Source organism: Hippocampus comes, unplaced genomic scaffold (assembly GCF_001891065.2).
Source record: "Hippocampus comes isolate QL1 unplaced genomic scaffold, H_comes_QL1_v1.1 scaffold144, whole genome shotgun sequence".
Taxonomy (NCBI): Eukaryota; Metazoa; Chordata; class Actinopteri; order Syngnathiformes; family Syngnathidae; genus Hippocampus; species Hippocampus comes.
In genome coordinates, this window is record NW_017805782.1 from 667,546 (window position 1) to 679,190 (window position 11,645).

The 11,645-nt window shown below is 50.8% G+C and overlaps 4 protein-coding genes across 7 annotated transcripts in view; 1 reads left to right on the plus strand and 3 right to left on the minus strand.

Moving 5' to 3' along the window:
• Window positions 1-726, minus strand: part of LOC109524872 (scavenger receptor cysteine-rich type 1 protein M130-like) — a 28,013-nt gene extending 27,287 nt beyond the window's left edge. The window contains exons 1-4 of one of the 2 annotated variants that reach the window (XM_019884996.1): window positions 678-726; window positions 533-594; window positions 245-271; window positions 32-159 (exon numbers count right to left, since the gene is read on the minus strand). In XM_019884996.1, coding sequence (XP_019740555.1) covers window positions 32-159; window positions 245-271; window positions 533-575 — 198 coding nt within the window. In that variant the 5' untranslated portion in view covers window positions 576-594; window positions 678-726. Of the gene's footprint in view, window positions 1-31; window positions 160-244; window positions 272-532 lie in introns of both variants that reach the window. The other variant, XM_019884995.1, reaches the window with a different exon arrangement.
• A 1,252-nt stretch (window positions 727-1,978) lies between these two features.
• On the minus strand, window positions 1,979-4,700 carry sh3bgrl2 (SH3 domain binding glutamate-rich protein like 2). Of its 2 annotated transcripts, none has more exons than XM_019885001.1 (4): window positions 4,345-4,700; window positions 2,963-3,136; window positions 2,448-2,528; window positions 1,979-2,173 (listed from the first exon to the last, which is right to left on the minus strand). In XM_019885001.1, exons 1-4 carry the CDS (start codon window positions 4,390-4,392, stop codon window positions 2,165-2,167), a joined length of 312 nt encoding a protein of 103 aa, XP_019740560.1. In that variant the 5' UTR covers window positions 4,393-4,700; the 3' UTR covers window positions 1,979-2,164. The 2 variants fall into 2 exon arrangements, with proteins under 2 accessions (XP_019740560.1, XP_019740559.1); XM_019885000.1 differs by having other exon boundaries at window positions 2,963-3,148; window positions 4,345-4,697.
• A 509-nt stretch (window positions 4,701-5,209) lies between these two features.
• lca5 (lebercilin LCA5) lies at window positions 5,210-10,670 on the plus strand. The gene is made up of 10 exons (XM_019884915.1): window positions 5,210-5,686; window positions 7,035-7,409; window positions 7,558-7,775; window positions 7,949-8,254; window positions 8,591-8,728; window positions 8,901-8,997; window positions 9,076-9,206; window positions 9,291-9,450; window positions 9,531-10,103; window positions 10,651-10,670. The coding sequence occupies exons 2-10, from the start codon at window positions 7,061-7,063 to the stop codon at window positions 10,668-10,670; spliced, it is 1,992 nt and encodes a 663-aa protein (XP_019740474.1). The 5' UTR covers window positions 5,210-5,686; window positions 7,035-7,060.
• Window positions 10,671-11,487: 817 nt separating this feature from the next.
• Window positions 11,488-11,645, minus strand: part of ccm2 (CCM2 scaffold protein) — a 17,658-nt gene continuing 17,500 nt past the window's right edge. For both annotated transcript variants that reach the window (XM_019885068.1, XM_019885069.1), the window contains exon 11: window positions 11,488-11,645. In XM_019885068.1, the coding sequence (XP_019740627.1) occupies window positions 11,500-11,645 (146 nt within the window). In that variant the 3' untranslated portion in view covers window positions 11,488-11,499.

Here is an 11,645-nt window from a genome sequence, read left to right on the forward strand (position 1 = left end):
CCGACCCGCACTCCAGCTCGCGGCACACCACCTGGGCGTCGGTGAGGTCCCAGTGGTCGTCGCACACCGTGCCCCAGGTGCCGCTATGGAGGACCTCCACGCGGCCGGAGCAACGTGACGACGCGTGGCCCGCCAGCCTCACGTCGCCGCCGTAGCATTCTGGGAAGTCAAAGTTGCTCAACTCAACTCTCCACTCGAGTGCGTTTCTCGAGGGTACTTTTTTACGATGAAGGCAAATACTGACCTGTCCACACCAAGAGATGTAGAAAACCTGAGGCAGAAACGAATTACAAACGGTGAGATTTGATTGATCGTTGATGCCGCTTTGAACATTTTCAACTTCGGCTACACCCGCTGAAGATGACGACGCACAAGTAAAATTCCTCAACTCGACTGTTTTTTGCATTGAACGAGTCATCACTCTGTTATTGAACCTGTTTTTGTTGCCCACAAAAATGTTTCCCTTCCAAGATTTTGACGTCGATTCTCGGACGCCTCGTTAAGCAGATGGCGAGAGAGGCAAAACACTCACCTACTGTCAGATAAAGAAGTTTCCCGTCACAAATGGAGATCATAATTCAGCGTCGTCGATAGCCTGCCACGATTCAGCCAGAAATTGTGACGCGTGACTGCCAAGATAAGTGCGATTTGTGCAAAGTCAAAAGTGGAAAGCAGACCCCGTTGAGCCCAATCCTTTGCGGGACAGGCGCCGCACAGAAACATGCAACATGTGGACTCGGACCGCAAAAGCGTGTTGACATTTGGATCAATCATTAAAGGTGAACCATGACAGTTTTTTGTTTGTTTTTTTTTTTTGGGGGGGGGGGTCCCAATATGTGCACCAGTGGATGGAGAACCGCCAAGTGTCATCCTCACCGTAGTTTCTACTGCCTTGCAAATTTTCAGACGTGTTCTTGGAAAACTCAAGACATTTTGTCCCGTGAAATAACAACCCCCCCCTGCATTGAAATAGCGTCTCCTTCATGGTGCTCGACGAGTATTCACTCCTCTATTGATTTGCGGGTAAATGATTGCAGAGGCGTGTTTTGATGGGAAACGCCGAGTGCCGCAGGACGAGAGGTCAGGCATCGCGCCACGCTCCTCCACTCAAAGTGCAAGCACGTTCTCTCCCAAGTCGCAAGAATGGAAGTGAGCCCATTTTGGAAAAAAAGATCACGAAAAAAACGGCGGGCACGCCCTTTCATGACGGACGGGAGGCTTTGTCACCTGAAAAAAGGCTCAAGATCGTGACATTAACATGCACTCAAGTCATCACTTTGAATCGGATGGAGTCAACGTACAGACTTTAATATTTTGCACAGTGGCAGATTGACATCTCGCCCGACAAATGTAAAAGTTGCAGTCGTCTGGCTTGGACACGATGGCGCAGCCCATGGAAAATAGGACAAGACGCGAGCAAAAACGGACACTTCCTCCGCACGCTTTGTGGCCACAACATTAGACGGCCCTCGACCAAAACGAGCGGAGCGGCCCTCGACCAAATCGAGCGGCGTAACCAAAAATTCGGAGTAGGCAAACGACCGTGACAAAAAATGAAGCGCGGCGGCTCAGCCTCAAGGTCAAGTTGCCGAATTGCAAAAGTCACAACGAGAGGAGGAAAAGTCCAGGCGACGTGAGTGGATTTGCTTCGCGTGTTGAGCTACTTGAGTGACAAAATACGAGAAACGTGTGAGTGTGGCCACAACATTAGACGGCCCTCGACCAAATCGAGCGGCGTAACCAAAAATTCGGAGTAGGCAAACGACCGTGACAAAAAATGAAGCGCGGCGGCTCCCACCCCCGCATGACATTACCGCAGACGAGCGTGTCAAACTGGTGTCGGGGCTGATTTTCTGTCCAACTTTCCGTGGCCGCTACTCGGTGAGGTTAGGGCGTGCGCTTGCAAAAAAAAAAAAAAAAAAAAAATGATGCCTTTGTACCCCTTGAACTGGAAAGCCCCTTAAGTGGTGTGGCTGTGCCAAATATTGCGTCTGGTGAGCACACAGGGTGCCAAACAATTTCATGATTGTCAACGCTGCCCTCTTTGCGGTCGAAAAGTCTCTTTGATCAGCACGTACAAAAGGATTTGGAGGGAGTCCCACGTTTGGCGTCCGCGGTAAGGAGACACAGGAGGAGCTTTCACCTTGCTGTTCGCTACCGCCCTCTAAGACTCCTGCCGTACAAAACAAACAAACAAACAAACAAACAACACCACCCTCCTTATCATTTGGACAGAGGAGGACGTCAATCGGAAACGCTCTTGTCTTGCGTGACATGCAACCACAAGGGTCTCCTTTGGCAGTAAGGCCACGTGAACGGACCGCGAGAAACTTGCTCATCCGATTTGAGAGGCGCAAGGAAATAAGTCAGATGGCCTGCAGCATTTTAAACAATTCACGAGAGCGCGAAAAGTCAAGTGGGATGTCGCCCAAGTGGGCGTCCCTTACTTTGGCAGAGGCTTGAGAAGTGACGCCCAGGAAGGCAAAGACGGTGTTGTTCTCTTTGGACCGGAAGAAGTCCTCGTAGTCCTGCCGGGAAGGAAAAGGTGTGTTGAAGCCTCGGCCCCGCCCCTTTCATCTTCGTGTCAAATCAGCCTGCCGTTCTGGAAGCAATTTGACGAGCGTGCCCCACGCCGGCGAGAGCGACGGCACGTAATCCGCGCGGGGATTACGGCGGGATTACAGAGGCGGCGTGCAGTTTGGACACGGGATTGAGCCTCAACGCACAATGGCCAGGAAAAAGGGCGCTCCGCAGCCACGACCGACTTTGTGCCATTCGAATGGACATTGTAACCTCAGACTGTCACATTTGTGTTTAAAAGAAAAAAAAATAATCATACTAAAAATCAGATATGATGGCAATCGGCATTTGGGAAGGGCCGGCATGGAAACAAATGCACATTATTATGAGGCGCACACAGGAGGACATGTCGCAAGGTGGTGAGGGTGTGTCTCCATCCTACCCCGCGGTAGACGTCGTCATTGAAGATCTGCGGCGGCAGCGGGTTGCCGTTGGGCGGCCGCTTGTCGCAAGGGATGTGGCGGTACATCCACAGCCGCTGCTCCTCCAGCATGGCGATGTCCACTTGCTGGAAGTGGATTCCGTTGGCCTCCAGGAAGCCCACCACCGCCTGCTGCTGCTTTTTCACCTGCCACGAGAAACACCGGAAGCTCCTTACACTCGTGTCACAGGCCAACCCGGTAGCCGAATCCTAAAATATGTTGGGGCATTTTCTCTATTCTCGATTCAAGATCATGGTCAAGCCATGCACATTTGGATCCAATGTTTTGTTTGTTTGAATCTGAGTCGTCAAGTCGGCAAAAAGATTGACAGATTAATCAACCATTACAGTAATCGTGAGTGAGCAGCTCATGTTGAAAAACATGCAGCTAATCCATGTGATCAGGATCAGAATCTGGATCAACCGATTTCACGCGTACATGCGTGAGCAAGAGAGAGACAGACCGAGAGGGTGTCTGAGTGACAGGTGTGTCATCATTTTTGGATGTGCCAGATTCAAGATTTGTGGGTGAATTGCAAAAAGAATCCAATGCTAAAAATAGAAATGCCGCACACTGCATACGAGCATGCAAGGGTATTGTTTGCACTCCGAATGACGGGATTAACTTGGATTAAACCTTTCATTACAGCACAAACGGGCACAAAACAGGACTCCTGAGGACAAATGGGCAATGCAAAAGCATACAACTGTTGCTTCGACAACAGTTTAAGTCCCTGCAAAGTGAAAATAAATGTCTTGTCAATTTGAAACACCACGCGGAAGCGTGTTGTTAACAAGCCTGCAACATCTGGGTTACTTTTGCTCAGTCAACTTTAAAATGGCGCAGCACTTTGTGAAGATTTATACTCGTATAGCAGTTCAAACTCTGTAAACGTTACTTTTAAACGTTGCTTGTACACTGGACAAACAATTTATGATGCTGACAATATCCAAATGCCCATTCGTGGCTTGTGCCAAAGTTATTTTCGAGCCGTTTGGACATGCGGTTTCCACGTCACTTCCAAACTACTCAGGCATCCGTGGCCCCATCGTTTTCTCTCCCCCTGTATTCCATCACTACGAGACATTTTTTTTTGCACTGACAAGTTTCACTCAAGCATCACTAACCCAAAGAGTCATTTTATTCCGGGGTACTATGACTGACTGCACTGCACGGCACTGGACTTTCCCCACCTGTGATCTGTATAGAACTTGAAAACTATTGTACAGTACTTTCTTTGTCAACGATCAAAGGCAATGCGCCGTTGTAAATCTAGTAACTTATTGCATTGAATCAATAACCCACAAAGAAAGAAAAGTGAGGAGAATCCCTCATCACTCACCGCCACAGATCCACTTGACGAGGCGACGTAAACCTTGATGATGACCATTTTAAGCGCACATTACGAGCTCGCCGAGGGAAGACCAAGTTGAACCGACGCTGTCGCTCAAAAGCAGCGAAGGAAGCGAGAAACGCGCACGACGAAGTGTGTTTTATTACATGACAGAGAAGACGACGCCTTCGTTTAAACTACGCTCTATTCACGCTTGTACTGAAAGGCTAGCGATATTGAACGCCAAGCTTCCGGCGCTACTTTTCAAATTAAAAGAAAGGGAGTCATGTTCTTCCATTTTCTCCTTGTAACGCGTCGACGATTAAAATATTATCGACAGAAAAGCACACAGTCTATCTTAAATACTGTTTCAGAGGGAAAAAAAGCTGTAAAAATTTACATTACAAGCTAACGAAATTCGACACAAAACATGATCCTTTTTATTTTGAAGGTATTTATTAGTTTTTGTTCGACGTTTTATTGTAGATAACAGCCTCATTTCAGACTTTACTGACATTAATAGCCTTAAAGTTGGGTTTATTTTGATGAATAGCCTTTATTATAGGCTTTTTTCGTAATTAATAGCCTTGGTCTTCATTGTATTTGATCGAGACTAATAACACGGAAGAAAGAAAATATTTAAGTTTAAACAATTTTTTTTACTCACACCCACTTTGTCTGACTCTGCAGATGATGAATAGTGAAAAAAACGATACTTAAAAGTGAGAAGATAAAATTAAAAATGGGAAAAAAATAAAACACGAAAAAAATATATGAGAAGGCATGACTGGTGCTAAAGTGACACCATCACTTCGATTCCCAGTCAGTGCAACGATCACAGTTTTATTTATATTATTCTACCCCCCCCCCCCGCGATTAATTTTGTTTGCCAGCGATGGAACTTCTCAGTATTTCTGCACCGCCGTAGGCCGAGTCAAGCGCGTAATGTAACGCAAGACTATCTGGTGACGTCATCAACGCGGTTCCTATGCAACAGCAGCCAGCCAGCGATGGCCGTCATTCCTGCTCTCCGTCTTCCCTCCCCCTCGTCCTTCTCGGTTCGATCTCGATCAACAAGCTCGGGGCATCCACACAAACTACCCGCGCGCACAAGACGCCAGTGTTGAATTCGGACAAATAAACAAGGCGGGGAGGATACCTCGCGCGGCTTTGTAGCACGTTAGCGGTGTTAGCTTAGCCACAACTTTAAGACCCCCCCCCCCCCTGTGATTCTCAGGCGAGTTTTCCCACTCTTGAGACTGTCCAACAGTCATGTCACATTTAGCGTCGAAACCACGAGCGGTTCCGGTGGGGTCATGACCGTGAAGGTGGAAGACGAGGACACCTAACGGTAAGACCCGCCTCACCCGTGGCAGTGTTTCGTTGTTCTAACCGAGCAGCCCGCCTAGCTTTCCGTTAGCTCCTCCAATATAGCTGTTCGGTTGGGGTGGCGTTCAAAACACACACACACACACGTTATTTATTGAACGTGGACAAATTGGTGCTTGAGGCCCAGTTGTGTGTGTCAGCGGTGACAATAAAGCATCCGACAAGAGCAGACGGTGGTGAGGGTTTAAGCGTAATCCCGTCGAAGGTGGAGTCGCTTCCCAATGCTTGCAACGACACTCCATCCAATTTTAGCAGCGAACTCGACAAGAATTCAGACTGGGAAGGAATACTTGGACCGAAGTGGACAAGTGCACGACTCGTCGAGGTGATTACAAGCTTGATTTTGGCTTTGCGGGCTTGCGTTGCCATAGAAACGTACCCATCAAGCTGCTCCGACTTGCTTGAGGGTTGTCTCTATTTTGGCCGCAGTTAGACTGTGGCTCGCGGTTCAAATGGAGCTCCGATGTGCGATTTTGTTCCACTCCCACGTGCAGTGGACCCCGGTTTATTGCGGGGAACGCATCGCAGACCTCACTGAGCGAGAGAGCGTCCCTTTGCATCTGTTCTCGCTTTGTCCGGGTCAAGGGATCAAATTCGATCTCTTTGAGGATGTGAAAAGAAGACTCTCTTGCTTCAAGCCGTTTGTCACACCAAAGTGAAGTTTCGGGTAAAAATCACCCAAACATAACCCAATTAGTCATTGTATATTATGACACGAAAAGGTTTGCAACCGCACCGTGATTTCGTGTGCTACCTTACTGCAAACATACTCTAGAAAACGCCATAGACGGGCTAAAGGAGATCAGCATCGATGGTGAGGAAACTGGAAAGCAACTGCCACCGTACCACCCATGGAGCAGATCGTGACCGCAGCACGTTGCACCACAACTACCCTGAATTCTTGGTGTGTTGTATTCAAGTTGAGGTGGCCATTGCAGTCAGTTTTGGTTCATCCTTCCAATTGTCAAAACACGTACCTTCTCTGCATCTTGAGCAAAATACACTTTGTGCAAGACTTGCTCTCATGTCTGTTTTAAAGCCTCGAGCGCATTGTGTTGTTGCTAAGAGACCGGCAAGTCCTCAGAGCAACCCGTTGGTCTCGGTTATGTCAAGTGTCTCCACCTCCATTGCTTGGTAGCAACATTGAGGTTGGCTAATCAATGTTGGTCTTTGCAAATCTTTTATGAGCTGCCTTCTTTCTGAATAAGTATCTGTGAGCGTGATGTTTTAATTATGAGCAGGGTAAAAAAAACACAAACAAAACATCTCGACATTTCCTTCCTCTCCCCTTCCCAAACCATTCACGACAGTCTTGCCTTGGTGAACTCAAAACAAAATGGAGTCCAAGTGCAACGCGTCCGAAGACGACTGGGATGACAATCGCAGCCGACGCTCCCTCGGGAGCAGGAAGAGTCGAGCGTCCGCCAGCAAAAAGCACAAGCGTTACAAGAACTACCGGGACAAGATCCAGGATGAAAAGCTGGCTTCCCAGACCGAAATCTACCCCGCCGATCCCCACCGGGCGTCGGACGACGAGGGGCGGCGGAGCAAGGGCACGTCTTACTCGGATGACTATGACAACGATTCGGAGCGCTCGCTCTCGCCGTACGCGCCAGATCAGACGCTCTCGCCGACGCCGCCGGCTCGTGCAAACCTGATTTCCAGCAGTTCGCCCTACAATACAGGTTTGCCGCGCACCTGGAAAGGAGCTGAGTGTTTTCAAGAACAATTACATTTGATGTGATTGTTTTACTCTTTAATAATACACTATTTACTCTATAGGCGATGTTTGAAGTTAAATTTGAATTTAGCATTCCCCCCCATGCGTGTCAGGTATGGAGAAGCGGGTCCGGTCCCGCCCGCCGCGTCCGGGCCGAAGCCGCGCGACGCGGTCGCACAGCAAAGAATCCCTCCCTCCCAAAGACCTGGACCCCCTGACTAGGCAAATGCTGTCGGGCCGTTTACTGAAAATCAACGAGTTGCGCAATGTGCACGGTGAGCTGCAGCTGCGCATTGCTGAGCTGCAGAAGGAAAATCGGATTCTTAAGCAGGTACTCTCAGTTTAAGAAATAAATTCATAAAAATACAGTAAATGCCATTCCAGGCCCACCTGTAATTGATAAACCCGTCTTCCGCAAAAACAAAAAAAAAAAATGCCATCGATGATTTTGAGTGACGGGAAAAGTTGTAATTCGGCTCACGTTGAATTTATTTGGGGCGGCAGCTTCACACGCGTCAGGAGAAGGCCCTTCAGAACTACACGGATGCCGAGAGCAAAATCTCCCAGATGCTGTCGTGCCACGCCAACGAGACGCACGTGCTGCGCGAGCGGCTGCGGCGCACGCGGGAGCGCGAGCGCGCCGCCGAGCGCCGCCTGAAGGAGAAGGAGGAGCAGCTGCTGAGGAGCCACGCCACCGTCGGACGCATGAAGAAGCTGGTGGAGCAGCGCGAATTGGGCGCGCGCGAGGAGCTCAGCTGCAAGCTGGACCAGGAGAGGGCGCGAACGCACGAGGCCGAGCTCAAAATTAAGGTGCCGTTCAAACTCTTCTCGCCGACAACGATGCGCACGCTACAATACTCGCATCGTGGAGAGCGGAACTAATTCAACTGTGTGCGTTTCCTTGCGTCTTCATCGGCGAATGGGCATTGTGCCGCCATGGGGCAGTAGAACACAACCCGCCAAACCCCACAAATTCTTTTGAACCGTAGCCACATGACTTAACCGTGTGGTTTTCAACGTGCGGTCCTTGTTGTTGACAATGTATCACAACGCTCAGCACTTCCCGTATCGAAACAGCCTGTACCTTCATGCGGAGCTTGGCGGTAAACACTCGGGTTTGTGTCGCCTGGTCCCGTGTGCGCGCAGGAGCTGGAGAGGAACACGGAGCTGATCAACGGCAGCCACCACAGGCAGCTGGCGGCCGAGAGGAAGAGGACGCTCGCCGCACAGGAAGAGATGAGGAGTCTGCAAAAGGAGCTGGAACAACTGGCCAACAAACTCAGGGTGCTGACAGACTGTCGAAGCGCATGCAAAGCGTACACTCGCCTGTGAACGACACACGCAACCACAATTTCAAGAGAAATTCCGTTGCGTTTCCTCCGATCACCCCCACCGAAACGCCCAATGAATGCGCAACAAACGGAAAGGTGAGCAACAATGTCGTCATCTTTTCCAGGAAAAAGAACGGGAATTAGAGAGCCGCAACATTTACGCTCACCGTATGGGAAAAGTCTCACCGAGGAAAGCCACCGACGGCGACCCGAAACACAAACGTGAGGCAGAGACGCCCTTTGACGAGACGGTTACAAAAAAGAGAAGCGTCGCTGAATTAATGTCTTGTCTGGAAAAAGTCTCCAGCCGGACGCATTCCAAGGCGGTGCAGACGCACGAGCGCAGCAGCAGCAGCCCCGATTTCCCCTCGCCTCCACCCGCCTTGGTGGGGGACAACGATCCGGCCCCTGACGGATACCTGTCCCTCAAGGTAACATATCTGACCGTGATCTGCCTTAGCACTCGGTAGCGAAGTCGGCCAACATTTTTTGTTTCTCCGCTTTGACGTGGCCAGCAAGTGGATGAAGTGGACAGCGGAGCGAAACCAAAGCAGGAGCATCCGAAGAAGACGGGCCAAGACCTGAGAGAATCGAGTGAAGCCAAGGAGTCGGAGGAGGAACGTCAAGCAAACACTCCGGATGGCCTCGAAGTGACGGCCAAGCTATTCGGCGCTGGTGAGTGGAGTCCGCAAAAGTGCAATCGCAGCCGCTCCGCTTTCCGGCGTACTTCCTGTTGCGCCTGTGATTTGTCACAGACTGGGAGAAAGAAAAGGAGGAGGTCGACATGGGCGGCTTCTTGACCAATCCGCGGAAGAGCGTCCACGCTCAAGAGGAAGCGCACCGCCGGAGGAACCACCACGACGGCGGGGACGCTGGCGAGGCGCGTCGCAGAAAAGACCAGCTGCTGGCCAAGATGCGAGAAATCGACCTCCAGAACGAGGAGGCGCGGAACCCCGTCTTCGTCGACTCGTCCGAGTCCAACGCGGCGGCAGCGGCCGCCGAGACCCCGCCGTCGCCGTCGCCGGCCCGGCGGCGAAGCCTCTCTTCCCCCAAGTCCAACGACGACTGGATCTTCGCGAGCTACGCGCCCTCGCTCGGGAACCCCCGCCAAAGCGCGGCCGGGGAGGACGGCGACCACGCGCTGGAGGCCATCGGCGTCTTCAGCCTCAAGGGCGCAGAGACGGCGGAGAAGAACAAGAAGTCGTCGCTCATGCAGCAGCTGTTCGGCTCTCTGGCGGCGCCTTTGGGCGAGACCCGGACAGCGGAGCTGCTGGACGGCGTGGCGGGCGGGGCGCGGGGAAGTTCGCGAGCGGCGGGGCGCCTCATTAGTAGGGGTGCGCGTCCGTCCACAGAAGACGATCGGGGCCAGTTCATGTGCGCAACGATTCATGGACGGTTTCATTTCAAAGTTGGAATGATTCCATCCGATCGAGCTCAGGGCGAGACGGTGTGTGGCGCAATGACTTTTGGGTTGTCGTTTTTCATACATTTGAACATATTGGCCGGTCGTGTAAGTATGGCATTTGCTTTCGAGCTTCGTCTCTCCAATAGAAGACACATTTCGAATTGTTTTTGTCAGTGCTCGGAGCACTTTTCCGTTAATTTATTGCACTTGGCACACGAAGAAAGGACAGTGTGTTTTTCCACATCTCGTGTCTTTAGGCATTTGTGGTGACATTTCGTTCCCGATTAAACATGCACCCTTTTAAAAATCGTGTCGATACTTTTTGTGGAGGACATCGAATGGGACCGTCATTCGCTCCACTTATGTGTCGGGGCTGCTTCCACTAAAGCGGTTCATCGTGGGGGATACATTCCAGATTCAAATCCATGAATTCAAGAACACATTTTCAAAAGCGGTGTCAACCCTCCCAGACGCTTGGAACACATCGTAACTTCTTTTGAAAAACTTTCTCAACACATGGTAATTGTGTGAGGCGCCTTCCTAATCTGGTCGGGCCTGTCATGTCTGATCGTGGGCTACAGGGGGCGCAAATGGCCTGGGATTCTGCTTCCGACAACACTTTGGTGTCGATTCCACGGCTGTTTCCAAATCCCTGAATTTGGTGAGAACATCACCGCTACAATCCAGCGTTCACTTTCTCCGAGTTTTCTTTGGCAACCCGCTGAAGCAGCAAACAAGTCAAACTCGAATCAAGACATTCAACCAAGCTTGACGAAGTGACAGCTTGATTTGGTCTGACTGTATTTTAGGCTGTTTCAGAGAGAACAAAATGAATGATAGTTTCAAAATCCCTCAAAAATTGTGAACAAGAGAGGGTACAATGTACGCTACTAAACCGGACAAAAACAAACACATAACAGTGGGGGTGGGGGGGTCAGAATAAGGCAGCAATAATACAAAATAACCCAAATACAAGATGATTCCATACACTCGTGAGGAACGGGTTGTCGCTACATTGCCGACAGCGGTGGCAGATACTGCCTATAAGTGAGTACAAAAATAACAAGAGATTGACTGCATGTCACCCTAAGTGCATTTGATTGACTTCATATGACGACTAACCTTCAGTATGATGATGCCATCAATCCAGTCTTGAGGGATTACGGCATAGCGCCTTCACCTTCCAGGCTACAGCCGAGCGCTTCAATGTCATTGCTGATGTCGCTGATCATTCGGTCCCACTCGTCGCCCTCCGAGGTCTCCCCGCCCTCCTCCGGGCCCTCGTCCGAGGCGGCGCCGTCCCGCCCTCCGTTGAGGGATTACGGCATAGCGCCTTCACCTTCCAGGCTACAGCCGAGCGCTTCAATGTCATTGCTGATGTCGCTGATCATTCGGTCCCACTCGTCGCCCTCCGAGGTCTCCCCGCCCTCCTCCGGGCCCTCGTCCGAGGCGGCGCCGTCCCGCC